At 67.7% G+C, this 25,109-nt stretch overlaps 4 protein-coding genes across 13 annotated transcripts; 1 reads left to right on the top strand and 3 right to left on the bottom strand.

Annotated features, from left to right (window-relative positions):
* The first annotated feature begins 16 nt into the window (after positions 1–16).
* Positions 17–1,420, top strand: LOC122433627. The gene is made up of 5 exons (XM_043456727.1): positions 17–250; positions 323–416; positions 549–708; positions 881–1,033; positions 1,134–1,420. The coding sequence occupies exons 1-5, from the start codon at positions 123–125 to the stop codon at positions 1,295–1,297; spliced, it is 699 nt and encodes a 232-aa protein (XP_043312662.1). The 5' UTR covers positions 17–122; the 3' UTR covers positions 1,298–1,420.
* Positions 1,421–1,622: 202 nt separating this feature from the next.
* On the bottom strand, positions 1,623–4,531 carry RHBDL1 (rhomboid like 1). Of its 6 annotated transcripts, none has more exons than XM_043456721.1 (8): positions 4,109–4,525; positions 3,508–3,666; positions 3,054–3,278; positions 2,825–2,973; positions 2,594–2,706; positions 2,422–2,522; positions 2,280–2,340; positions 1,623–2,209 (listed from the first exon to the last, which is right to left on the bottom strand). In XM_043456721.1, the coding sequence occupies exons 1-8, from the start codon at positions 4,388–4,390 to the stop codon at positions 1,938–1,940; spliced, it is 1,362 nt and encodes a 453-aa protein (XP_043312656.1). In that variant the 5' UTR covers positions 4,391–4,525; the 3' UTR covers positions 1,623–1,937. The 6 variants fall into 6 exon arrangements, with proteins under 6 accessions (XP_043312656.1, XP_043312654.1, XP_043312653.1 ...); XM_043456719.1 differs by having other exon boundaries at positions 3,508–3,669; positions 4,109–4,521; XM_043456718.1 differs by lacking the exon at positions 2,422–2,522 and having other exon boundaries at positions 4,109–4,530.
* A 1,087-nt stretch (positions 4,532–5,618) lies between these two features.
* Positions 5,619–10,952, bottom strand: RHOT2 (ras homolog family member T2). 4 transcript variants are annotated; one of them, XM_043456712.1, is made up of 19 exons: positions 10,782–10,952; positions 10,620–10,678; positions 10,466–10,547; positions 10,345–10,388; positions 9,441–9,494; positions 8,976–9,028; positions 8,791–8,899; positions 8,607–8,708; positions 8,437–8,535; positions 8,201–8,309; positions 7,989–8,109; positions 7,709–7,793; positions 7,493–7,635; positions 7,309–7,409; positions 7,094–7,224; positions 6,919–7,005; positions 6,687–6,809; positions 6,397–6,596; positions 5,619–6,182 (listed from the first exon to the last, which is right to left on the bottom strand). In XM_043456712.1, the coding sequence occupies exons 1-19, from the start codon at positions 10,816–10,818 to the stop codon at positions 6,056–6,058; spliced, it is 1,866 nt and encodes a 621-aa protein (XP_043312647.1). In that variant the 5' UTR covers positions 10,819–10,952; the 3' UTR covers positions 5,619–6,055. The 4 variants fall into 4 exon arrangements, with proteins under 4 accessions (XP_043312647.1, XP_043312648.1, XP_043312646.1 ...); XM_043456713.1 differs by having other exon boundaries at positions 6,393–6,599; positions 10,782–10,951; XM_043456711.1 differs by having other exon boundaries at positions 6,397–6,599; positions 10,782–10,951.
* Positions 10,953–11,108: 156 nt separating this feature from the next.
* On the bottom strand, positions 11,109–24,813 carry WDR90 (WD repeat domain 90). Of its 2 annotated transcripts, none has more exons than XM_043456707.1 (40): positions 24,701–24,813; positions 24,408–24,499; positions 24,108–24,284; positions 23,910–24,018; positions 23,567–23,728; positions 23,191–23,305; positions 23,047–23,114; positions 22,605–22,702; positions 22,308–22,523; positions 22,095–22,157; positions 21,791–21,859; positions 21,063–21,173; positions 20,850–20,995; positions 20,724–20,781; positions 20,208–20,326; positions 19,983–20,126; positions 19,765–19,895; positions 19,579–19,695; positions 19,039–19,274; positions 18,727–18,866; positions 18,460–18,590; positions 18,012–18,142; positions 17,612–17,773; positions 17,293–17,421; positions 17,055–17,209; positions 16,923–16,963; positions 16,618–16,746; positions 16,326–16,493; positions 15,380–16,030; positions 15,082–15,203; positions 14,815–14,974; positions 14,531–14,721; positions 14,286–14,454; positions 14,045–14,156; positions 13,770–13,941; positions 13,000–13,122; positions 12,636–12,810; positions 11,960–12,522; positions 11,764–11,848; positions 11,109–11,503 (listed from the first exon to the last, which is right to left on the bottom strand). In XM_043456707.1, exons 1-40 carry the CDS (start codon positions 24,708–24,710, stop codon positions 11,346–11,348), a joined length of 6,108 nt encoding a protein of 2,035 aa, XP_043312642.1. In that variant the 5' UTR covers positions 24,711–24,813; the 3' UTR covers positions 11,109–11,345. The 2 variants fall into 2 exon arrangements, with proteins under 2 accessions (XP_043312642.1, XP_043312643.1); XM_043456708.1 differs by having other exon boundaries at positions 19,156–19,274.
* Between the last annotated feature and the right edge of the window lie 296 nt (positions 24,814–25,109).

Here is a 25,109-nt window from a genome sequence, read left to right as displayed (position 1 = left end):
GCGTGACGCTCTGGCAACGCGACGCGGCGTCGCGGTTTGCGAAGGGCCGGGTCACCCGGGCAGACGCCAGCAGCGGCCGCGCTCCGACGCCCCGCCCCCGAGGCCCCGCCTGGCGCGTGGAGATGGCCGCGGCCGGCGGGCTCTGGAGCTGTGCGGACCCGAGTCGGTGGGCCGCGGTCTTGGAGTGCCATGGGGCAGTGCTGCGGGCACGCGCGGGACCCCAGGGGCGGCTGGAAGCGCTGGACCGGTGGTAGGGCGGAGGGGGCAGGGGCGGGCGGGCCGAGCCCCGTGGACCGGACTCCCTAGCACCGCCTCCCCCCAGGTACCGAGAGGAGCTGCCCGCGGCCATCGAGGCCCGCGCGGAGAAGCACGTGACACAAGACGAGCTGGAGCGGCTGCTGGCGTGGAAACTGGCGGTAAGGCTTCACATGTGGGGCGCGGCACAGCCACGTGGGCGGGGCTTTCCTGGGGGCGCACCCTCGTGGCAGTCTTGAGGGGGCTCCTGGCAAGAGCCACCACCCGTTATACCCGACCCGACCTGGCCACAGAGGGGCCGCTTCCGACCGCGCCTGCGGCAGCTCGTGGCCGCCAACTCTCCGGAGCTGGTGGTGCAGCGTTCGGCCGCCGCCTTCCGCCTTCTGCCAGACATGCACGCAGCGGTCATGGCTCTGTGCACCCTCCGCGGCGTGGGCCCGGCTACCGCCTCGGGTTAGTCGGGAAAGCTGGACCACCCCCGGGCCGGGTCGCGGGCGGAACCTGGCCTGTTAGTGTCCTTATCCGTGAAATGGTCTGACGGCCAGATACGTTACGCGGGAGAGTTGCTGGAGACAGCAGCCCCAGGCCCACGAGGGGCTGAGTGCTGTCCATTCACCGCCCACAGCGGTACTGGCTGCCGGAGCTCCTGAGGTGGCAGCCTTCATGTCTGAGGAGGCAGTGGCCGCAGTGCCCGGCCTGCCCGCCCTGCAGTACACTGTCAAGCACTACTTGCTCTACCTGAGCCGGATGCAGGAGCGTGCCACAGCCCTGAGCCAAGGTGCGGAAACCACGGGCGGCCAGGGTGGTCACGGAGAGCTCTCTCTGACGGTAGGAAGATCGGTATCTCCAAGCCCCAGGCTCCTTCTGCCCTTCTCTAGGCAGTGCATCTGGGCTGTGGACCCCACACCACGTGGAGACGGCCCTGTGGACCTGGGCTGTAGGGCGGAAGATGTGCCTGAACTTGCTGCCCAACCTGGGTCCCAGCCCGGTCCCCGCTGAGGACATCAGGCCAGCCAAGAAGCGCAGGACCCAGGCTGAGTGACTTGGCTGCGGCCCAGAGCCTGCTCACCTGCCCTGTGACCTCAGGCCATAAGTCTCTGGACAGGAGGCTGGCTGACCAGGAAGCTGGCTGCTCTCGAAGCTCAATAAATGCCTGCTGAACTGATACCTGAATGTGAGGCCCACAGCCCCTCCCCAGGGCTCCCGGCTCCCACAGACACACCTCACGCTGGGTACAGAGAAGCAAGGGGGGCACCTCAGCCACTCTCGTGGAGGGAAGGGCTCTCACAGTTAGTTAACTGGTTAGTTAACTCTCTCAGAGTGAGGAGGAGAGGAGCTCAGCCCAGGGCCCCAGTACAGCCAGCTGATGCTGTGTAAAATATTTATTCATTCTTCAAAAAGGCTCAGACTGCAAGTCTCAGGGAAGAGGTGGGGGCAGGGTCTCCTCTGGGGCCACCCCTGGGGACTTCCACCCCCCAGCCCAGGCCAGCAGTCCTTGTCCCTCCAGCCTGGGAGGGGGTGGCCAGGGCTGGTGTAAGGCTTGGCCTGGACTCAGTGGGCCACAGGGGCCACCAGCCCACACCGGGAAGGAGCAGCCTCGAGACTACATTCACTGAGGGTGGACATGCAGGCCCGCCTGGTGGCTGGCCCTGGGGTCCTGCACCCTGGCCTCTGTGACCCTGTCAGGGTGGTGGGGGGATATGGGCACCCAACAGGTCGTAGGCGAAGATGTTCCAGAAGATGGCAAACAGCAGGAAGGTGCCATAGGCAAGCAGCACCACCCACCAGCCGCACTGGTCCCGCAGGCGCTCTTCGTAGCTGCGCAGGATGGTCAGGCCCATGCTGACGCCCACCACCGCGCCCGCCAGGTGCGCCATGAAGCTGGGCTGTGGGCCTGAGGCAGGCAGTGGCGGGGAGAAGCGCAGCCATACGGCCCGGCCCACCTCGGAGCTCACTGCAGGGGGAGGCGGCAGGTGAGGCCCCCTGGCCAGGGGCTGAGGCCCCCGCCCTGGCTCCCTACTTACTGCACACCAGGGCCAGCACCATCCTCAGCAGCTTGTAGGGACACCTCATCCCAGCCCAGTTCTGATGGGGTGCAAAGAAGAGGCGGTGAGATAAGTCTCGTGGGCCCCTCCCCTCACCCCACCCCAGGGGCTGCCCCGTTACCATGACGACATTGGCCAGGTGTGCAGAACACAGGGCATAGACCCCGCCGGAGCCCCCCACCACAGGGGCCCGCATGTCAGTAATGGAGACGGTCAGGGAGCCTGTGTGAGCAAGGGGAGAGCCGTGAGGGTGAGGCCGGCGGGGGCGGCCCCGGCGCACGCAGCTGCCTCACCTGCCAGCACGCCCGCCAGGTAGAGCAGGCTGATGCGGAGCAGGCCATGCACCATCTCCAGTGGCACCCCGATCATCAGCTGCAGGAGGGCATTGAACCCCAGCTGCTCCAGCCTGGCCATGGAGGGGCAAACGGGTGTGAAGGGAAGGGTGGGGTCCACAGTGGGGCTACCAGCCCCCTGCCCCCACTTCGAGGGGCTGAGCTCTCCAGACCCAGATGGGGGGTGCTCACCCGACATGCATGAACATGTAGGTGAGGAAGCGCCAGGCCCGAGCGCGGTGGCCGGGGTGGTACACGAGGGGGCTTTTCATGTACTCGGGGTGGTAGGTCTGCAGCACCCACTTGTTGAGCCGGGCCCCATAGCACAGGAACACGATGATCTGAGGGGACAAGTGCTGGGGCCAGGCAGGACCAGGGGCGAGGGAGGCGCCCGGGGAGCTGGCTGGACAGGCAGGCCCACCTGGGCAAGGGTGACCGAGGCCATAAATACGGGGGGCGGGCAGCTGCGGTGCCGGTAGAAATACCAGTGGCGGTCCACCTCTCGGGGCAGGATCTCGTAGGCCACGTAGCGCACGAACCGCTTGTAAACACCCAGGCCTGGCTCATCCAGCAGCCCGTCCCGAGGCAGTGCCCGCTGTCCGTTGGCGATGGCCCGCTTGAAGCTGCTTGAGCGCTTGCTGCTGATCTAGGGGGCGGGGCCCAGGCATAGACCACCATACTCCCCCCACCCAGGGCCGCCCCTCCTGAGGGGTCCACCCAGCTCCTCACAGGGTCCCAGGCTCTGCCCTATGTCCACAGCCCTCCCCAGTGGAAAGGGCAGGGAGGAGGGGCCACCTGCCCACCCCACTCCAGCCAAGGGACTGTACATGCCAGGCCGGGCCCCCATCCCAGCTGCCCGCCCACAGCTCACTGACCAGGTCCACCAGCTCCTGATAGCAGACCTGGCCCCGCTCGTTGCTCTGGGCCAGTGCCACCAGCATGTCCAGCTTGGCTGGGTCCAGGGGCAGCTCATGGCGGTGCACCAGGCCAGTGAAGGTGTCTGCACCAATGAAGCCTGTGTTCTCAGGGTCCAGCTGCTGCGGTTAGGGGGAGGCCAGCAGCCAGGGCTTGAGCGTGGGCCTGGCCCCCAGACCACAGGGCTGGGCAGGTCAGCCTGGAGAGGCAGCCTCTGAACACCCCAGGTCCAGGTCCCTGTACCCACGTGGTCCTAGGAGCTGCAGGCACCAGCGCCTAGGTCCCTGGCCTGAAGCTCCGCTAGTTCTCCAGGGGTCTCCCCCCTCATTTAAGCCCTGCCCATCCTGGAGGGTAGGGCCAAGGTATGAGGGCAGTCACCCGCCTCCCGCCATGCTGCGAGCGCCCTGCTCTGGCTCGCCCTTTCCTGGGTCTTGGGCAGGAGGCTAAGGTCGCGCAGGGAGACTCTGGGCTGAGGGTCTCTGAGAAGTCCGTTCCCCGGCCCACCCAAGGGCGAAGGGCCGCGGCGGGGGCGGTGCCGTCGCCCCCCACCTCCGCACGCACCTGCTCCTGGATAAGCTGCAGCAGCGAGCTCCTGTCCATAGAGCCGGGCCGGGGGCCGGGGCCGGGGTCGACGGCCGCGGCCGGGAGGGGCTGCTCTGCGGACGACTCCGCTCCGCCCCGGCCCTCCGGCTCCGCCCGCTCCGCTCGGCGCCGCGTCACGGAGCCGCCCGCCCCCGCCGCACACGCCGCCGACGCCCGCCCAGCCACGCGCGGTCGGGACACGCGCGCGCCCCGCACGAGGACGTGCCCGGGCAAGAACGGTGCGCGGCTCCCGGTTCCCATCCTGCTAGTCCCGCGGGGCGGCAGCCGTGCAACTGAGTCACGCGCAGTACCCAAGACCCTCCTGCACACGACCCGTTTTCCCGGGCGGGGTCTCAGCGCCAACGCACCTCCTTGGGGAAGGCCTCAGGGAACAACCCACTGCTAGGACTCTCCAGGCGGGGGCTCCCAGAAGGTACCTCCCTGCAGGCAACTTGCCCAGCCTGACAGCCTAGCATCAGGCCCAGCCCACATAGCAGGGGGCAGGGAGGGCCTGCAGTTGGCCCTGCTTAGCGGGTGGGGACCCACACACCTTGGGCTGGAGGCTTCTGACCCCGCCTGTGGCCACAGCTGGGATGGGGAGGGGCCTGGCCCCCAGGGAGGGCAGGCAGACCCCCTCCAGTAAGGAAGGTGGCACTCAGGACGTGCACCACAGGGCCACTCTCACCCCCGTGCAGCTGGGTCTTGGGATGGACGCAGCAGCAAAGAGCATCCTGCCAGGCCTGGCACCAGGAGCCTCGGGTGTGGAAATGGGGGCCACCGGGATGGTCGGACAACTTCCGGGTCAGACCCCCAGCCCCTACTGGGCTAGTTCTGAGCATCCCTGCTGGGTGGGCAGCTCCCCGCCCCCTAGAAACAGCTTGTCAGGGCTAGAGGGCCTGGGCCCAGGGCCTGCCTTGCACAGGAAGACCAAGTGCAGGATGGAGGGGACGGGATGAACCCAGGAGCCCAGGATGAACGCCAGCGTGAGGGCCTGAATGCCAAGCCGGGCCCCCACCTCAGCCCCAAGAAGGCTCTCTGCCCCCTTGTCCTCAGGCTGTCCCCTGCCCAGTGGGAGGGACAGAGGCTCTGGGGAGGGGCGGGGGTAGTGGTGAGGAAGAAGGCAGCTTCCCCAGAGCAGGGCATGCCAGTGCATCCCAGAGCCCCAGAGCCTCAGCACACTTCAGCCAAGCCGACAGGTGAAGGCTGAGATTGGAGAGTGGGTACACCTGGCAGTGAGGAGGGGGTCGCATCAGTGGGACCTCCAGTATCAGGCACCCCAGCCTCACCCTCAGCCAGCGTGGACTCCACGGTCCCCAAGGCTCTGAGGCTGCATCGGGGCCGAACTGGTCCTAACCTGGACCCAAGGCCCCAGGATGGTGACCCAGGCCAAGAGGGGAGGCATGAGCTCAGGAGGAATGTTCCCAGCCCACACCCACAGGACACACTTCAATTAATTCAAGAAGTCGTTTTCAGTAAGCAGGACTCAATGTGGAAAAGACACAAATGACATTTAATCAGGAAACCCAATCTCACATCTGCCCTGGACTGGTCTTCAAATCGGGGGTGGGGGGGGGCACATGCTGGTCCAGCCGTTTCTTGCTCCCACCCCCTGCCTTTAGCCCCAAGTTCCTGCCTTCATAACCCCTTCACACCCACTGGCCATACACCAAGGACCAGGAAGAAGGGATGGAGCCCTGAGAATTCGGGTCTGGGGGCACTGACTTGCTCAAACACCCCTGGTCCCTCCAACACCTGCCCACAGAGGCAGGCCACACCCAGCACCTGCAGCAGCTGGGAGCCAGCCTACCTGCGGGCGGGGCAGGGGCAGGGGCAGGGCAGTGAGGGGCTGTCCTCAGGAGGAAAGTGGAGACCGGGGGAAGCCCTGCCCCCCCCAGCACCCTGAGATAGACCGCGGGGTCCGGGGCCTCATCGGCTTTTCACCAGGACCCTATAGAGGGAGAAGCTGAGGACGGCAGCGACGGCGGCCCCCACGGCTCCCAGCGCCACCCGAAGCCAGAAGGAGGTGGCCTGCAGCTGCCCGTGGACAAGGTGTCTGCAGGAGAGAGAAGACCCTTGCTGCTGTACCCCCGTCTCCCAGAGACCACCGAGCCGCCGCAGCTGCTCCCTGCCCGCGCCCACTCGACAGACTGCCCAAAGCAGGGGCAGCCTGAGAGGCCTGGCCCCTAGGGCCTGCCCCGCCCCACCACAGCCACGCCGCCCTCCTGGGACAGGGTGCGTCTCCCACGGGGCTGTGTGCTGGTACCCACGGGAAGGTGGCCATTGTGGCCAGCCGGGTGAAGATGCCCAAGCGGGGCTCGACTGGGCCGGCACAGGAGAATGGGGTGGGGGCGGGCAGCCGGTGCCGGCGGCAGAACTCAGCAGGCGACAGGCCGGGCAGTGGGACGCCTCCGGGCAGGTCAGCCTTGGAGCAGACGAAGAGGCAGGGGGTCTGTCCGTCCATGTAGTGCTGCTGCAGGGCGGGGGCCGTGTGAGTGCGCCGGGGGTCCCTGCTCATGCCCTGCTACCCGGCAGGCCCCCAGGACGGGCGGGACCTTGCCTTATAGACGCTAGCGCACAGCGCGAAGGACCTGGGGTCACTGCCGTCAAACATCAAGCAGGCCACATCACAGGAGGCGTCCGCCGAGGCGGTCAGCAGGCTGTCCGCAGCCACCTCGCACAGCTAAACGGGATGGCCGCAGAGGGGCACAGGGCTGGGTCCCTGGGCCACGCTGCGCAGTGCCCCCCGTGTGCACACGCCAGGCCCACCCTGGGGACCCCCTGGCACTCACGATTAGGTACTTCTCCTGCCCGTTGACCTGCACTGTGTCAATGGCATAGACGGAAGGCTCCCCGGCAGGCTCCCCGGCATCCTGGTGCTGAGGAGGGAGGCCCCTGCAGCTTACGGTTCGGCCGCACCCCAGAAGCCCAGCCCCCAGGTCCCCTCGCAGTCTCCCAGATGCTCACCCCCAGGCCATGGCCAAGGAAGGCTTGCAGGAAGGATGACTTGCCCACACCGTGGGCCCCCACCACCTTGCACAGGAGGACGTTTCTCTGCGTCTGTCCCTTCTCCTGGTCCAGCCTCTTCTCCCGGGTGACTGTGGGCAGGGAGAGAGGATGAGCAGGAAGTGGGGGCTGCCAGGGAGGTGTTAGCCAGGGGCCGGGGTGAAGTGGGCACCCACCTGTGATGGCGTGGGCCTGGGAGTCCTGCTCGCAGAGCGTGGGGTAGCCCAGATAGCCCAGGTGCTCAAGAGAGCGCCGGACATCCAAGTAGGTCACCAGGCTGGGGACGGGAGAGGGGGGCACGTGGCATCGCTGCGGGGCAGAGGGCATGGGCCTGTCTGGGCGGGCAAGGGCTACACTTACGTCCACTGGCACAGGTACCCGTGCAGGGGCAGCCGCCCGGCCTTGGTGCGGACCGTGCTGGGGAGTTGGGGGCCCCAGGGAGCAGCGGGAAACACACTGAAGAGGCTCTGCAGCTCCGCCAGGGAGAGGGCACCGTCCCGGTCCTGTGAGCAGAGGGGCGGCGGTGACAGGCGCTCAGGAGGCTGCGGGGGCGCAGCCGGGGCCCAGCGCCCTCACCTGGTCGTGCTTCTCAAACATCCTCTGCACAAACTGGTAACCTCGGTGGTTGAGCTCGGCGCTGCAGCCAGGGGGCACACGGAGCCTGTGGGCACCAGGTGGGGCTACGCTCAGCTCCCGGGCACTGCAGGGCACTTCCTCCCAACACAGGCCATCCAGGCAGGCAGCCAGCCCCCCAGCCCAGGGAGAGCACGCCAAGGGCCCCCAACGCAGGGTCCAGGAGCCCCATGCCCAACCCGAGACAGAGTGGAGGCGAGCCCGGAGCCTGAATGCCACTCACGGTGGGCAGAGGTAGTCAGCTGTCAACTCCAGCGAGTCTCCATAGCCAAAGCGCCTCAGGATGGTCCACGTGGTCTCGTGGCGGCCTCGCTGGATGAAGAGCGTGTTCAAGAAAAGGAAGCCTGCTCAGGGATGCAGAGGACGGAGTGGCACCGGGCACAGCCCAGCCTCGCCCACCCCCGACCCCCGGGCAGGAAGGGCGTCAGGCCTCACCGTCCAGGGTCAGCCGGTCGTCACGTACACCTCCCGCCACGTTTTTGCTCACCACCATCTTCACATCTTCCAGGGCCTGCGGGGCCAGTGGGTGCCCGAAGCAGGACGTCTGTCTCCAAGAGAAAGTGGTTGTTGGTTGGGCACCCTCTCCCTCTGTCTCGAGGGCAGCCCAGGAGTGGGGGCTGCTGCCGCCGGGGGGCGGGGGGTAGGGCACCAGGAGACAGGTGGGGCCGCACCTGGAAGGCGTTGAGCTCCTGGTCACTGAGCGCCTGGTCCATGTCCTGGTCTGAGAGCTTGAAGATGCGGGTGAGCGCCTGGGCGCATGCGGGCCTCAGCTGTAGAGACAGCGGCTCAGCACCCTCGCCGCTCCCTCCTGCTCCCCCCACCGCCGGCGCCCGTTGCCCACCTGCTTGGCCTCGGGGTCGTAGAGGGGGGCTGTGGGGTGCAGCACGGCCTTCTGAGCGTAGTAGAACAGCTCTGAGATGTTCTTCAGGTTCTTGGCCGAGCACTGAGACATGTGGGAGCAGACTCGGGTGAGACGTGAAAACACACGCCCTCGCCTCTGCAGCCCCGTAGCCCTGTCCACTCACCTCCACACAGGTCTCAATCTCGGGGAACTGGCTCATGATGGGCAGCACGGCCTCCATGGAGCCCCCTGGCCGCAGGTCTGCCTTGTTGCCCACCAGGATGATAGGAACCCTGGGGAGAGGCCCACGGTCACCAGGGATCAGGGAGCTGGCAGGGCCCAGCCTCCTCCCCAAGCCCTGCCTACTACCTGGGTCCCCTCTTGGTATCCCCGTTCACCAGCGGGATCCACTTGGTTCGAATCTGAAAGGTAAGAGCTGCCCGTGAGGGCTGGGGCCCACCCGGCCCACAGCTCCCAGGTGCAACTCTCACTTGGCTCAAGACAGGCCCACTGAGGAGGGAAGTCACGGCCAGTGCAGGAGAGCAGCCAGCAGGCAGTTCCCAAACACTCACAAAGGGCCTGGCGTCAGCAGCCCTTCCCCCAGGCCTAAAGAGACTCAGATGTAAGGCCATCCACCATCTCTGCTCAGACACGTTCTGGGGAATTTCAGAGAAGATGGATGCCAGGGGCCCCATGAGACTCCCCAAAGCCCTCGTGAGACATGGGGTCTGCCACGGGTGCAAGTTGCCCTGAACCTGGGCCAGCCTGGGGTGTGTGTGGAGAACAGGCAGGTGACCAGACTGAGCACCAGTGACGAGAACCTGGAATGCTCACCTTCTCGACAGTGGCCTCTTCAGACACATCATACACCACGCACACCACGTCTGCCTGTTGAAGGAGGGCAGAGGTCGCACGGAGGGACCTGAAGCTTCCTGCTCTGCTCACAGGCGAGACAGGACGGGGCTCAGAGACCAGGGAAGCCCACCGCTCCAGCTGCTCCCAGGCTGAGTCACTGGCCATTGGCCACCCACACCTCCGGTCAGCCCTTCGCTGCCCACTTCCGCTGCAGAAGCCAGGCCCTAGTACCCAGCTCTGGACAGACCCAGCTCTGAGTCCCGTGAGGGCTCAGGACACAGCCATCCTGACACTTGGCGCCCCAACCCCAGCCTCAGCTCTTCGCTCGTTGGCCCCTACCGCCAACAGCAGATAGAGGGCGACAGCACAACGGGGGTGATGGTAAAACGGTGGCTGTGGCCCGGACCCTGCCCAGCCGCACCCCAGGACACAGCGGAGGCTGCAGGGGCGGCACCCAAAGCTTAGTCCAGGCCCAGGTTCTCCGGAAAACAGGAAGGCAGAGAGCCCACAGCCCTGGTCATGGCGCCCAGTGCAACCGGGAGACCCAGGACGGTGCATTGGACTAAAGGGTCAGGACTGGGGGTGTGGGCACACAGTTGTCCAACGGATCACTTTCAAGAACTTGGAGACTGCTCCCCAGGGTCCAGCAGAAGAGGGAAGACGAGGGGAGGAGGGCTGGAGGGCTGACCAACCCGGTGGGCAGGAGAGGCAGAGCCCCGCCCCCGCCCGAAGAGCTCCACGCGGACAGGTCGGGACAGAATTAGCAAGGCTGTGGCTCCTTAATCCGCTCCCTCGGAGGATGAAGCAGATCAGGCCGCGGTGGCTCCGCCCCCAAGCCGTGAGCCCTGACCCGGTGCCCAGCAGCCCCCAGAACACCCTGTACCTTGTCAATCTCACCCTGGAGCTCCTCCACCGTCTGCTCAGTTTCTGAAAAAGAGACCCCGCTGCAGACCTGCCAGAGACGCCGGCTCCTGGGCGGAACGGCGGGCGGGCGGCCGCGCTACCTGAATAATCCACGATGTGGGTGGGCACCTTCTCCGGGGTGACGTCCGCGGGAATCGTGATCTCCTCCGCCCGGGCGGGGACCTGGGCAGACGCAGCCGTGAGGGAGCCGGGCAGGAGCGCGGGGGTGCGGGGACGCGGGGCGCTCAGCCTTACCTCCTCGGGGAACTCCTCGCCCACCAGCGACAGTATCAACGACGTCTTCCCCACCTGGGCTGCGCGGGGCAGCGCGGTCAGCGCGGAGGCTGAGGTCGCACCGCCCCTCCCCGCCCCGGCCCGGCCGCGAGACCCCTGCCCACCCCGTACCCAAGCGCCTACCCTCGCCCAGCAGCAGGATGCGCACGTCCCGCTTCATGGTGGCGCCGGGAGCTAAGGCCCAGACCTGGGCACACCCGCCCACCCGCCACCGCCACCGCGACCGCGACCGCGACCCAGACCCGGACCAGCGCTCCCGGAGCGCGCACTTCCGGCCCCGCCCGCGCAGCCGCACTGAGACCGGCGGGCCAGCGTGGCGGCAGAGCGCGGCGGCGCCCCCGCGTGGGCGCGCCGGGCACTGCGGGCGCGCGTGGTCCAGGCCCGGCGGAGGTCTGGGGCTGCGGGGAAGCTGAGCTCGGGCAGTAGTCTGCAGTGACCAGGAGACGATGCTTCACCGCTACACGCACATTTATTATTCTGTACAAGGCAGAAACAAAACCCCAAGGGAGAGGGGCTCCGAGTACTTCACACATGTTCAGGTTCCTGATGCTTCACACACGCTCCTGAGGCGCCGGTGCAGAGAGCGGAGAGCCCACTGGGCCGACGGAACCAGCACAAGGCCCGGGGCCGACCCAGCTTCTCAGTGAAGCCTCTGCCCAGGCCAAGGGCCCAGCTGAGCGGTAGGGCTCAGCGGCCTGTCACTTCCCACACCAAGATCTCGCTGTAGGCCGCCGTGAAGAGCAGTTGGGCTGACGGGGCAAACCTGCACAGCTGCACGGAGTCGTCATGGCCCGCGAAGTCCTGCACAGCCCCCGATGCGCAGTCCAGCAGCCGCACCATGCGCTCTGCAGGCAGACAGCAGGGGCTGGGCCAGGGTGGGGGCGGGGGGCCTGCTGCCCCCCTGGCCCTCTCCCCAGACGGAGCTGGTGCCTCGCTGGGGAACCTGGCACCCCACCCCCTCACAGATCCTATCTGTGAGCCCTGGGAGCGGTGTCCTCAGTCCACTTACAGGGACAAGGAACCCAGGGCCCAATGGTGAAGAGTATGGTTCTGTGAGGGTACACATTGGTACCCAGCCGGCCCCACTCAAGTCACCAGCACTCACCAGAGAAGCCAATGGCCACGAGGTGGGCCCCAGGGGACAGACTCATGGACACAGCAAAGAAAGGCAGTGGGATCTTCTCCACCACCTGCAGGCGGCAAGCACGAGGCTCTGGGGGAGGGGTCCCCTGGCCCTGAGACCTGTCCCTCCCCAGCCCTGGGGCCCGCAGGCTCCCAGCACTATGGAGAGACGCACGTGCCTGCTTCTGGCGGAGGCTATAGAAGACCACCTCGGGGTGCACGCCAAGGCCTGCGCACACCAGCAGCGCCGGGTTCCAGGGGCAGAAGGCAGCGAGCGAGGGTGGCAAGCAGCCGGGGGCCTGTGGGGGCACAGTGCAGGGTGGGCGGCCGGGGCACCGCGCCCACGGGGCCGCCAGGACGCTTACCCCTGTGAGGCCGGGCGCTGGGAAGCTCAGCCAATCCACAAGCTCACAGTGGTCGCGCAGCCAGTCGGAGGCCCAGACGCTGACTCGCTGGTCCCCGCTGGCAGCCAGCCACAGGTCCGTGCCCTCTGCCCCGAAGTCTCCACACTGGGAGGACAAGGGCTGGTGGGTGTCGCCTGCCCTGTTCTCCCTCGCTGTCCCGCCAGCACCCTGGCCTGGGCCAGCCCCACCCAGGAAGGACCATGTCACCTCCTTCCTTGTGCTCTGGAGGGTGCAAATGGGGGCGCCGCGATGGTCACTCAGCACCCGGAAAGTCATCCCCGTGCAGGGGTGGCTCACGGCCACGAGCCCGTCCTTGTCTCCAGAGACGATGGTCTGACCTGGACCAGGCAGACCCTGTGCTGTCACTCGTGTACCTGGCCTTAAGCCCAAAGGCGTGACCTGGACAAGGCAGAGCCGCAGAGCCGTGCCGCCACCGGGAGCCCAGTCTCACCATCAGCAGAGAAGGCGAGGGCTGTGAGCGCAGCCGAGTGCGGATACATCTTGAGCTCCACGGCCGTGCGCGGGATGCTGAAGATCCGCAGCGCCCCATCGCTGTAGCCTGCTGCCACGTACTGCTCTTCCGGGCGTCTGCACGATAAGGGGCTCCAAGCCAGGCAGAGGCAGCTCTGGGGACCACAGGCAGAAAACATCAGGACTCCCCAGGAAGGGGCAGGGCCGAGGCCTAGCCAGACACTGATGCTGGAGGGAGGCCATGGGGCCTGCAAGAGCCAGGCCAGCAGGCACCTGGCCCAGGCTCTACCCGGGCGTGCCCCCAGCCCCAGACGTGCCCCCAGCCCCGTGGCACCACTGAATACCTGGTTGAGCACCTGGAACTGGATCAACAGCTCCGTGCTAGCCACGCACCACACCCTCACGCTCCCGTCATCACTGCACGTGGCACAGTGGGACTCGTCGGGGCTGAAGGCCACCTCGTTTACCTGTGAGGAGCCACCAGGCTGCCTGAGGCCCATGGCCATGGAGGGACACAGCATAGCCACGTGGCTCTGGAGAGCATCCACCTCCCCCTGGAGCCTGCCGGGCCCCAGCCCTGCCGCGTGACACAACCTCACTGTCCCAACCTCCTGAGATCCCCCACGAGGCCTGGGTGAAGGCCCCCTCCCGAGCTCCCCCACGAGGCCTGGGTGAAGGCCCCCTCCCGAGGTCCCCCATGAGGCCTGAGTGAAGACCCCCTCCCCAAAGTCCCCCACGAGGCCACAGTCACCACCAGCTCGGGGGGGCTCGGCACCAACAAGGCCACTGCCACTGCCGCTGCCAGACACGGGCACTGCTGGGGAGACAGCGCTCCCCAGGGAGGCAACGCCTCCTAGACCTAGACCCCGGCCTGGCCTCCAGACCCCAGGGGCCCTAGAGGGGCACACCCAGCCCGCTGGCAGGGGATCCCAGGAGGCACGACCAGCTTTCTCCAACAAGTACACTACAAGCAACAGAGGCGGGACAAGCAGGTCGCGAAGGCCACGGGCCTGGGGCTGCTGCGGGGATGCCTCACGGACACAGCGCCCACGGGCGCGGGGGAAGGAGCGCGGTGGCCCCCCACCGTGTGAGCAGCGGCCCGCCCGGCACGCACCTTGCCCCGGTGGCCACTGATGAGGCGAGTGCTGGTGCCCTCGGCCCAGCTGATGTACCAGAGCGTGCCCGCCGTGGTGCCCACCACGCCCATGTCCATGCTGTCGTGGAAGACCGCGCTCACGACAGCCCCGTCGAGGGTCAGTTCTCGCTCCAGGAACACGGAGCTGGACCTGGAGAGCAGGGGTCACAGGGCTACGGCGGGAGCCCAGGGCACTGCCTCACCCGAGCACACCCCTGGGCACAGGCCCAGCCAGCTGGAGGACCCATGCTCACCTGGCCCCCGAGCCCCGGCGCCGCAGCTCTGGCACGGCCCCCACGGCCCACAGGCGCAGCCGCCGCGTGTTGCTGCCGCTGACCAGCCAGGTGCCTGAGCACAGCAGCACTCCTGGGGAGCAGGAGAGGGCGTGAACCGCGCCCCCAAGGCCTGGGGCTCCAGAAGGCGTCCCGCGGCCCCAGCATCATGACTCCCAGGGGGAACCGAGCCCCGAGGGCCGCGGGCTCGTCAGACACCCACCGATCTCGCCGTCATCTGCCTCCCAGGCAAGGAAGCAGCGGCCGGCACGTGTGTCCCACACGCACACCTGGCCCTCACTGGAGCCGCAGTAGAGCAGGGGTGTGGCCCCGTAGCAGAGTGAGCTCAGCTCCCAGCCCCCCGCCTCCTCGGGGACAGGCTCCCGGTGGGCCTGGCAGGAGAACAGGGGTCAGCCACGCCCGGGCCACCACACCCTGTCCTCCAAGGCCGCCTCCGAGCCCCGGCACCTGGAGGCTGACGTCACCCGCCCGCCCCCACAGGAGCTGCAGGGTGAGGACACCCCGGCCCACGCAGGTCAGCTTGCCGGCGTCCCAGGGGTTGAAGGCCACACCGTGCACCGGCTCTGGGAGGCGCGTGGAGGACACGAGCTCGCAGGTGGCCATGTTCCACAGGGCCAGGGTGTCGTCGCCATAGCCCCCTGGGGAGACGCAGAGGGCCTGTGTCAGCAGCCCAGGGGTCCTAGGACCGGCAGGGGCTCAGAGACCACCGTCCTCCACCTCCGCCCGCTGACCCAGTGTGACCAGGAGCCTGTCGTCTGGTGAGAAAGCCAGAGCCTGGACCGCAGTGTCGTGGTGACCGAGGAGCTGCCGGCAGGAGCCCCGGGGCACGTCCCAGAGACGGATCTGGCAGCAGGAGGCAGCGCTGCTTCGGCCAGAGGCCGAGGCCAGGACCTGACGGTGGAGGGGCGCTGTCAGCAGGGAGGGTGCGGTCCACGGGCCCGCTCGGGCTGCAGGGGCACCTCAACTCTGGGCCTGCGGGGGTGCCGCAGGGCGGGCACCTGGGCGTCGTGGCTGAGGGCCAGCGTGGAGATCTCCTCGGGGTGGCCGAGCCAGTGCTGCTGGGCGCCCGAGTGCAGGTCCTCCACCACCACCAGGCAGCCACATGTGTAGGCGAAGAAGCCTGTGGGCCGGACAGAGCCCGGCAGGTTGGCACGGCACGGCACGGCGCGCCTCCCCGTGGGCCCAGCTACAGGGGCTCACACCCGTGCCCCCCACCCCCATGGAGAAGGGCTGGGGACAGGAGGCCCAGAGGCGCAGCAGGACAGGCCCCCCGCAGCCCCTGGGCCATGGCCGCACCGGTGTCCGGCCTCCAGACGAGGTTGGCACGCCCATTCCCGTTATAGCCCACGACGGCCTTCAGGCGCAGCTGCTCGTCACCGGCAGGGGGCAGGGAGAGGCCCTGCGGGGAAGCGGCCAGGACGCGGGTGCCCACCTCAGACTCTGCCCTCAGGCCAGGCCTGGATGGAGCCCGCAGGTGTGGCTCCGGGCGGAGGCGGCAGAGGGCAGGAGCGTGGGAGAGAAGGGAGGCCAGGCAGGGGCTCCTGGGGAGGGCCTGGGGGGCAGGGAGGAGCCTAGAGAAGGCCGAGGTGTGGGGAGGCAGGAGGGAGCCGGCACGGTGGGCTGGCGCACCGGACACTCCCAGTCCCACTGGCACGGGCTGGGCGCAAGGTGGAGGGTGACCAGCAGCCTCCGGCCCAGAGAGCTGCCCCAGGGACACACCAGGAGCCACTGCTGACGACGGGGCCGGGGTTGGGGGGGAGCCCTCCGACACCACAGGCTGCGCTGCCTGAGCCTGGCCTCCACAGCATCCACCAGTGGCCGGGACCAGAAGGACCCCCACCCCACCCACCTGGGCCGGCGAGGAGGCCTTGTAGCGTGCAGTGAAGTGCCGGTAGGAGTTCGGGTGAGCGGGGGGCCAGGCCCTGGCTCCCCCTGTGCTGCAGGCGCCTGTTGGGCAGGGCAAGAGGCTGTGGACCCCCGGGACCACACGGCAACCTCCCCACTGTCGCCCTGTCCTGGCTGGTCAGAGGCTTGGGGTCAGAGGGCACGGACGGGCCACATCACCCTGCCCACCTGGCTCGACCGGGGCCTCAGGCTCTCTATCTGCCCTGCAAGTGACCCCCCGTTGTCTGCTGGGGCAGCTGGCTTTGTTCTTAGACCACCTGGAATCCACACGGTGCATGCACCTGGGCCCCAGCCCAGATGTGAGACCTTGCCCCACGCTGCTGTCCCGCCTGCTTACTGGGCCAGCCACAGGGGTGGGGGCGCCTGCCCAAGTCCCGGGGGCTTCCTGTCACCCCGCAGGCCCCTTCGCCAGCCCGGCCAGCCTCCTTCTGGACCATCACGGACGGGCCTGAGGCCTGACGGGGATCCTCGGGGCCACGGCTCTCGTCTGACGGGAAGAGGGCGCCTAGGGACGTTGGGGAGACAGCAGCGGTGGGCGAGCAGGCGCCCGGAGCCCCCAGCCCGCCCCCAGGCCAGGAGCAGTAGAGCATGCAGGGGGAGCCTCCCCCTCCCAGGACCCCTGCCCTCACCATCAAAGCCCTCAGGGGGCCCAGCACAGACACCTGGCCGGGGCGGGAGCGCCGGGGGTGACACGGACACCTGCTGGAGGGGCCCTCTGGCCCCGGATGCCACGCCCTCCAGCTGTTCTGCATCCGGGTCTGCAGATGGAGGAGCCAGGCTGTGCTCAAGAGCTGAGGGGCGCGGGCGCAGAGCAGGAGGTGTGCCAGCCCCCGACTCCCAACCAGCTCTGCCCTGGGGCCCCAGCACAGCATCAGTGTGTGCCTCCCACACCAGGGGTCACCGCAGGGCCTGCCAGCGTGGTGGGGCCACTCACCTGCTTCGCAGGTCAGGGGGGCCCCGGGAGCACCCTGGACACTGCAGAGGCAACAGGAGAGACTGTCAGTGTGTGTGTGGGAGGCAGGGGCCCAGAGAGGCCTAGCAGGTTCAAGTGAAGGCAGACACTTGCCTTTCTGGGGGGCACCCCTCACGGGGAACCAGAATGTCCCAGAGGAAGATGGCGTCTCCCACGCTGAGGAGCTGCTGCTGGTCGGGGGTGAAGGCCACAGCCCGCACCGGCTCCGAGTGACCAATGTACACCTGGGGCGGTGGTGTCGCGCAGACCTGAGGAATGGCCCTCGCGCGGGGTCAGCCCGGGGCGCTGGGGGCTGTCCTCCACCCTGCTGCCCCCGGCCCGGGACACACACCTGGCAGCTGGGGCTGGCCTGCACCGCGTAGTCCCACAGCCTGACAGCCCGCTCGGCGGCTGTGAGCAGAAAGCGCCCGTCCGCGCTGAGGGCCAGGGAGGCGCACGCCGCAGGGCGGCCACAGGACAGCTGTGGGAGAGCGCACTTGCTGTGAGGAAACTTGGGTGTGCCCAGGACCGCTGGCCGGGGGAGCCCTCCCCAGAGCGCCGCCACCCGGGCGCAGCAGGCAGCCCAAGGCCGCCCCGCCGCGGGCGCTGCGGGCAGCAAGGCCGGAGCCGGGAGGAAGGGGGCCAGGCCGCCAACCTCAGCCCGAGCTCACCTCCCGGACCACGCGGCCCGACCTGGCGTCCAGCACGGCGATCGTGTTTGAGGACGTGGACACCAGCAGGTGGCCAGGGGGTGAGGAACCAAAGCAGAGGGCCACAGCCGAGTCCAGGCAGCTGCCAGCCAGGTCCAGGGCACTGACGTCAACCCTCAGAAGCTGCGGGGGAGTAAGTATTGCCCCCACGAGCTCCAGGCGGAGCTGGAGCCCCCGAGCCGAGGCCCAGGTGGTGGGCAGCCTTGGGCACTCTGCCCTGCTCAGCCACCCACAGCTCACATGTCCTCTCTGCAATGAGTGTGGCCTCCCGCCCACAGGAATGACCCAGCCATTAGGGTCAGGGGTGCCCACAGGCTCCGTGCACCCTCAGCAGACACATGCAGGGCTCCGGCTGACTCACCTCATCCAGCGAGGCTGCGTCCACAACGCTCACCGTGTACTTGGAGGGACCCACGAAGGCCAGTAGGCGGCTGTCCCCACTGACCACCAGGACGCTGGAGCTGGGGCAGGCCTCCTGGCACACCACGTTAGCTGCCAGCACACAGGGGCGGGCAGTCAGCTGAGCAGGGCGGACCCCACGGAGGTGTGCACTGCCAGAGCGCCGGGACTCTCCCAGTGACCACCCAGAGACCGCCTGGCTGGCCCGAGACACAGTGTCCACGGGAGGAGGCCGGCCCTGCCCACTTCCTGGCACAGGGCGGGCACACACTGATCTCTCACTTCCGGGGTGCTGGGCAGTCCTAAGACCACACCTGGCCCCGTGGGTCTGTGAGCGAGGCTATGGGCCGCAGCGCCACAGTCAGGGAGGTACTGGGAGGCCCACGTGGGGCTGGGCGTGGGGGCCTGACCTGCCACTCGCAGGACGCGGCACCGGGGCGCGCCGCTGTGGTACTGGGCCAGGGTGCCCCGGGAGCAGGTGCTGAACAGGAAGCGACCGTCGGGGCTGGTGGCCAGGCCGGTGATGGCTCCTCGGTGACACCTGCCCCACACGGAAAGGTGTGCAGACGCTCACAGGGTGTCCAGGGGCAGCGGAGGGCGGGCTCTCCCAGGGAGTCCACACGCCAGCCAGACGTCCACCGCGGGTGTCTGTGGGGCAGGCCCGCCTGGGCGCCCACCTGTGTTCCACCAGGACCTCAGCAGCCTCCAGGCTAAAGGAGCGGACGGCCCCGCTGCTGAAGCCACAGAAGAAGGTCGGCTGCATGGGGTGGAAGGCAACAGCACGCGGGGCCTCCTCGGGCGACGCGAAGTCATACAGCTGGGGGGGGAAGGGGGGAGCCGCATGAGGGGCGGACAGCGGGGCCCCGAGAGCCAGTCTCCCCAGCAGGCTTGAACCTTGGGCCCCAAACCCGGGCAGGAGGACCTCGGGCCCGCCTGCCTGTGGCCTCCAGACCGCCCTCCGGGCCGGCACCCCTCTGGCCACACCCCACCTGCTGCAGGGTCACCAGGTCCCAGACGCGCACAGTGTGGTCCTGGGACACGGTGGCCAGCTGTCCCCGGCTGCGCTCGGTGGCAAGGGCCAGCACCGGGGCGGTGTGGGAGCGCACCAGCACGCTGTACGCCTGCGACGGGACGTCCAGGAAGCCCAGGTGGCCCGAGGAGGTGGTGGACAGCACACGCAGGCCGCCGGGGCTGACGCGGACGGAGGTGATGGGGCCCTCGTGCTCTGCAGGCAGGGGGCTCGGTGACCGCCGGGCCTGCAGTGGGGCGGGTCCCGCACCAGGGCCCACCCGGGCAGGCTGACCACAGCCAGGCTGTACCAACCCCTAGCCCCTTGTCCAGAACAACAAGAAGTGCATTTTCCTGCTGTCTGGAGCCCCGTTTCCCTGTGAGCTAGGACCAGCCCCTGTGACCACTGTGACCACCCACTCCCAGGTTCAGGACACAGCCCCGTGGAGCCTCACGCTGTCCAGCCTGGGGACATGGCCCTCCTGTGCCAACCCTGGGGCGAGGTGGTGTGCAGGCCCCACCTGCCTCCAGGAGGACGGAGGAGAAGTCCAGCGGCCAGAGGCGCAGGTAGCCATCCTCGGAGCCCACGGCGCACACGGACCGGGAGACGCTGAGGCTGCTGATGGCGATGCCGGGGCCTGGGTGGGGGGAGCCGGGTCAGTCCCCAGCAGCAGGGCCCCTCCCCCTGCACAGCAAGGCCCACCTACCCAAACTGAAGGTCTGCTTCTGTGCAAGGGGGTCACGGGGGTTCTGCAAGGGCAGGAGACGGCGAGCATGCCGCACGGCCATGCGCTGGTGGTCGATCTCCAGGATGTGGCCACTGCGGCTGCACACGTAGCTGCCGGGGAGCGGCAGGTGAGGGCTGTGGGCACCACGGGCAGGGCGCCAGGCCTTCAGGGAAGAGGGCGGGGGGTGGGGTGCTCACAGAGTGTGGCCATCCTGGGCTGGCCCGAAGGCCAGGTCGGTGAACTCCAGCGCGTGATGCTCCCCCAGGTCCACAGCGCAGGAGCGCAGCGCCCCACCTCGGAGCCGCCACAGCCGCACACTGCCCCGCCCGCACGACGCCATCCTGCAAGGGTGGGAGGTGAGCGGGGTGAGGGGCGGGCTCACGACTCAGTGGCCCCAGCACCCAGAGAGGGCAGGCAATCACCTGGCTTCGTCAAAGAAGGCCACCTGGAACGCCTGGACATCAGCGTCACTGTGTGCCTTCGCAAGGATGATGGCCTCTCTGCCTCTCCCCAGCTGGGCCACATCCCACACCAGCACCGTCTGCAACAAGCCTGCACTGAGTGCCCACCCGCCCGCCCACCCGGCCTCTCCAGCAGAAGCCAGAGGAACCTGCCGTGCCCACCCAGGGTGTCCGCAGATGTCTGTCTGCAGAGAGGAGCAGAAAATGCAACCACAAGTGGAGGGGAGGCCCCAGGGGGAACACCCAGCTTCAGAGACACTGGCGTGAAAAAACATCCATCTCAGGCCTGCAGAACTCGCCAGCAAAGAGAGCAAGACCAGTCACTCAAAGGACAGCTCCATCCACAAGGGCGAGACAGATGCCCTGCGAAGTGTGTGACGTGGGGGTGCCCGGCCAGGCTGAAGGAGGCCAACGGGGGTCCCTGCCGCCTGCCTGTACCCTGGGACGGCTGCCCCACCTCCCCACCAGCCCAGTTACCGTCCGCCCATGGCGGTCCTTGCCAACGCCGCAGAGCAGCTCCCCGCTGCTGGAGAAGCTGTGGACAGAGGCGACAGTCAGCATCACGGGGGCTGGCCCCCACCTCCCCGGAGGCCCTGCACCCACCTGAGGGAGCAGAGGGTGTGGACCGGGCTCCGGAACAGGGCCAGGCAGCTCCCCGTCTGGAAGTCCCAGAGACGAAGCATGCTGTGGGGCCAGGCCTGGGCCGAGGCCAGCAGCGAGCCACTCCCGTCCAGCGCCAGAGCAGAGACCTGGGGGCAGGGAGTTAGGGAGGGTACGGGCCAGCAGACCAGGCTGCCCCAGGCCAGGGCTGCCCACCTTCTCTGTGTGGCCAAGGAAGAGACGCTGCTCCCGGGTTTCAATGTGCAGGACGACGATGACCGCGTGGCAAGGGTACACGACAGCAGCCCCATCCGGGGTCCACAGGGCCTGCGAGCAGGGGCCAGAGGCTGAGGTCACAGGCTTGTCAGCTTCACTCCCCACCACCCGTGAGCCTCCCCAGGCACAAGCACAGAAGTCACCGCGCTGCATGAGCCAAAAGGGCAGAAAAAGCCCAGTCGCATGCGGGCACGCTCCCGCTAAGCAAGAACTATGGGGTTCAACTAACAAGAGCCCGAGAGCCCACAAAGACTCAGAGCCCACATCCAGGACAGCCTGGTGAGCACACAGCCACCTCTCCCGCGGCTGCCTCCACAGGGACCCTGTCTCGTCCACACCAAGGCCCACTTGGCTGGACGACATGCATCCAAGACTTAAAGGATAAACAAGGGTCTCAGGTCTCTCAAAGCTCGAGCATCTGGACCAGCACCGCCCCGGCTGGTGCTCACGACACAAAGGGCCGCCTGTGTCTGGACATCACAGCACCAAGGAGGCACCAGGTGTGTGTGGATGTGGGTGGGGCCGGGTGACCACAGCAGTGCAGGGACCCAGTGCCTAGGGGAGCTCAGAGGTTCACGCAGCCAAGGCAGGGAAACGTGGCATCTGCCCGCTGTCTGCTCGGTGTAGCTGATGTTTGTAGGACCCAACAAGAGCACAGAACTCCTCACCCATTTGGTGCTATGACCCCCAAAGCCGATGACCCCCTTGAGCCTCAGGATCGGATCTGGGAGGAAGCTCTGAAACAGGCAGACGCACAGTGAGAGCCAGGTGGCAGGGTCCCTGTTGCAGCAGGGCTGCCCCGCCCAGAGCCAGTTCCGGCCTCCCAAGAAAGCCACCCAGTCCTGAGCTCCTGCCAGCCACTCTGCGGCAGGAAGCCAAAACTGCAGTCACCATGCTGGACCCTCCAGGTGCCCCATTCCGAGGTCCCCCTGCAGACCACTGGGGCTGGGGGCAGGGCACCGACTCTCTTACTCTTTCTTGAAAACACTTCTTGCCCAAAGCTGCCTCCGGTAAGTTCTGCTTCCTGCCAGGAGGCTGGATGGGAAGGGACCATCAGAGGGGACCGCCCACCCCTTGCCCGTTCCCCGTGGGCAACATCTCAGCAGCCCTCCATCCACTGCTCGTCCCCACATGACTCCCTTGGGGGCGCAGTCCAGCCCCACCTTCCTCGGGAAAGGCACGCACCTCGTGTGGAGCTGCATCTTCTGGGGCCGTGGGCTCCATCGCCTGATGGGCAAACACGTGAAGGCCGTCACTGGCTGCATGCTCCTCAGTAGTCTCCACCCAGGCCGAGGGCTCCTGGCTACAGCCACCAGGGCCAGCCACGCTGGAGACCTCTGAGCGCTCACAGGACACGCGGACCTCCGGAAGGGGCCTGGGCATGGCGGGGGCCCAGCGGGACTGCAGGAGGACAAGTGCCCATGAGCACCCTGCCTGAGGCCAACACCCCCAGCCCCACCTCCGAGGGCACCAGGCACTCACGGCTGTGGGGTCATGCTTCTGGACCACAAGGGCCCTGGGGTCCCGCGCAGGTTTGCTACAGGCTGCTGGGGAAGGGAGCAGCCGCGGCACGTGCCCCGCTAAGACCGCAGTGGAGAAGAACTGACTGAGCAGAGTGCAGACAGGCACAAGACACTGGGCGGGGCGGCAGGGGGCCCGGCCTTGCCCGCTCTGCAGGAGAGGAGCCAGGCTGATAGCAGCAGCCCGCCCTAGCAGGGGCCCCAACACCCATCCCAGCAGGAAAGTTTGAAGCCCCAAGCACTCAAGTCACAATCTCCCACTGCTCCAGGGCTGCCTCCCCGCGCCCTTGCAGGCACCACACTGCTGGGGTCACCTCCCCAGATGCAGCATCAGGCCCCCTCTCCTGCTGAGCACCATGGGCCCTGCAGACCTGAACCCGGTCACCGCTGCCCCACAGGCCCACCTGCCTCAGGAGGGAAACCGCTCTTCTGCACCAGCTCGGAGGGCACGTGCGAGCTGCCGCTCGGAAACCTCGGCGGGGTAGAGGGAGAGTCAGCTTCTGGGACAGCCCTGCCCTCCCTGCACCTGGGACGGCAGAGGCACTCACCGGATGTGGACGTAGCGGTCGTGCCAGCTCTCCCCCTTTGGCACCGGGAAAGCCATTTCTCGAGGTATGGGGGTGACAGGCAGTTTTGCACGCCGGGCTTCAGCAACAGTGATGGCTGCAAAGAGCAGAGTTGGTCCAGGTCCAGGGAACCATCCAGGCCCTTCTCCCAGTCCAGGGGTCTCAACACCAGGGGCTAGCAGGGTCCCACCTGGTCACCAGCCCAGCCACTACTCCCTCTGATAGCTGCCTCGGGAGCTGGGAGGCTCAAAGCTGGCACAGCATGGGCATTTTTACGGAGTGCCAGGGATGGAGCGGAGGGTGGCACCCAGGGAGCGAAAGCAGGTGCGCTGCAGGCTAACAGAGCTGTGGCCCTCACCAGGGTCGAAGCTCAGGTCACTGGTGTAGAGGCTCCGGACCAGCATGCTGGCACACAGCCTGACGCCCTTCAGGTGACTGTAGCATCGATGCAGGTAGACCAGCAGGATGTCGTGCAGGTCAAGCTGCAGGCAGGTCCAGCGGGCACCAGGGAAGGCCACACCTGGCAGGTGTGCAAGACTCATGCCAAGGTCAGCACCGGCCACAGCACTGTGTCCTCGGCCTGTTCCCAGTCTCACGGCCACAACCACGTGAGCCCCACCCAGACCTCCCCCTGAGCCTTCTGACTGGAGGCCTCTCCCAGACCATGCCCTTGTCCCATTCATGCCTCATCTGCACGTTACCTTCCCTGGTTGTCCCAGCCTCACAAATGAAAGGGAACTGAAGCCACGTAGCTGTGGACTTGAACTCCTTGAAGAGGTTGGAAAAGGACACTCGGATGACCTGGCTGTCCTGTGGGACACAGCATGGACATGAGGGGTTGAGGCTGCTGCAGGAGTGCGGGGCAGGCCCAGGGCAGCCTCCGCCTCTCAGGTCGGCACCTCAGTGGACACATCCAGGTGAATGACAAAATGCTTGGCAGGCAGTGGCCGAAAGAGCACGTACAGGTACCGTCCGTTCAGCCCCAGGGACTGGGTGCTGGTTTTGGGGAGCTGGATGTAGTTGCTCGCAGAGACAGAGCCCCGCACGCGGTACACGGTGCACTTGAGGGTCTTGTCCTGGAGAGAGAGACGTCTTGCAGGCGTCCTAAACCCGGGGAGGCCAGGAGGGCTGCAAACAAACGTCCAGGGAGAAGAGAGGAGAGGCCGCCGCTCCCGCCGCCGGGCGCCCCGGCCACTCACCGTCACGGCAGCCACGTCGCCCTCCTTAGTGGAGCGCTTCCACTCGTCCACCTTGAAGTGTCTGAAGACGTTGAGGAACGGCTGCTGCCACACTGGGGGAAAACGGGACATGAGGTGCCAGGCCCACCGCAGGTCCAGGGAGGGCCCGGCAGGGCCTGCGCGCTCCCCAGCGGTGACGGCCAGCGCGGCGCGCGGACTGGGCTGCGACCGAGTCTCAGCACCAACCCGTGCGCGGCGGCGCCGGCCCTTGGACCCCAGACCCCCGCCCCGGGCCCACGTCCGCGCGCCGCTACCTCGCGCCATGACGCCGCAACTCGCACTTCCCGCTTCTGCCGACGCGCACCGCACGCAGGGCACGCAACGCGTGCCTAGCAACAGAAGCCTGGCAACGGCGCCACTGACGCTGCACGGCGGCAGGTACGTCACCGCGCCTGACACGTGACCGCGGCGCGGGGCGGGGCCTGGCGCGGGGCCAGACCCCAGTGTGCCTGGCTGCCTCTCCTCTGGTCGCGCCGAGTTGGGAATGTGCGGCCACTTCTCTACTGCTGCCTTGCCACGGGGCAGGAGCCTCCGCCCCCGGGCCTCTGCGGCCATCCCCAAGCCGGGACCCCGTGGGCATGCCCTAGCACCCCCGGCACCCCCGCCGTGGGGTCTGATCAGGGAGGTTCCTGACCCTGAGTAACGTGTTCGCGATGGGAGTGA

The sequence above is a fragment of the Cervus canadensis genome, chromosome 32, assembly GCF_019320065.1.
Source record: "Cervus canadensis isolate Bull #8, Minnesota chromosome 32, ASM1932006v1, whole genome shotgun sequence".
Classification (NCBI taxonomy): domain Eukaryota; kingdom Metazoa; phylum Chordata; class Mammalia; order Artiodactyla; family Cervidae; genus Cervus; species Cervus canadensis.
Note: the sequence above shows the minus strand (reverse complement) of the source record. Positions and strands in the feature narration are given on the sequence as shown.

Coding starts and splice junctions, on each gene's coding strand:
- RHBDL1 (XM_043456717.1), bottom strand. CDS start 4,390: ATGGGAACCGGGAGCCGCGCACCGTTCTTGCCCGGGCACGTCCTCGTG. Junction 3,670..4,108: donor TGCAGCTTATCCAGGAGCAG/GTGCGTGCGGAG, acceptor CCCTAACCGCAG/CAGCTGGACCCTGAGAACAC. Junction 2,707..2,824: donor TACATGTTCATGCATGTCGG/GTGAGCACCCCC, acceptor CTCCATGGCCAG/GCTGGAGCAGCTGGGGTTCA.
- LOC122433627 (XM_043456727.1), top strand. CDS start 123: ATGGCCGCGGCCGGCGGGCTCTGGAGCTGTGCGGACCCGAGTCGGTGG. Junction 251..322: donor CTGGAAGCGCTGGACCGGTG/GTAGGGCGGAGG, acceptor GCCTCCCCCCAG/GTACCGAGAGGAGCTGCCCG. Junction 709..880: donor GGGCCCGGCTACCGCCTCGG/GTTAGTCGGGAA, acceptor CACCGCCCACAG/CGGTACTGGCTGCCGGAGCT.
- RHOT2 (XM_043456711.1), bottom strand. CDS start 10,818: ATGAAGCGGGACGTGCGCATCCTGCTGCTGGGCGAGG. Junction 9,029..9,440: donor AAGAGGCCACTGTCGAGAAG/GTGAGCATTCCA, acceptor CTTACCTTTCAG/ATTCGAACCAAGTGGATCCC. Junction 6,183..6,396: donor GCCACAATGGCCACCTTCCC/GTGGGTACCAGC, acceptor TCTCTCCTGCAG/ACACCTTGTCCACGGGCAGC.
- WDR90 (XM_043456707.1), bottom strand. Junction 17,774..18,011: donor ACGCAGCCTCGCTGGATGAG/GTGAGTCAGCCG, acceptor ACTCCCCCGCAG/CTTCTGAGGGTTGACGTCAG. Junction 12,811..12,999: donor AGTTCCAGGTGCTCAACCAG/GTATTCAGTGGT, acceptor TGTGGTCCCCAG/AGCTGCCTCTGCCTGGCTTG.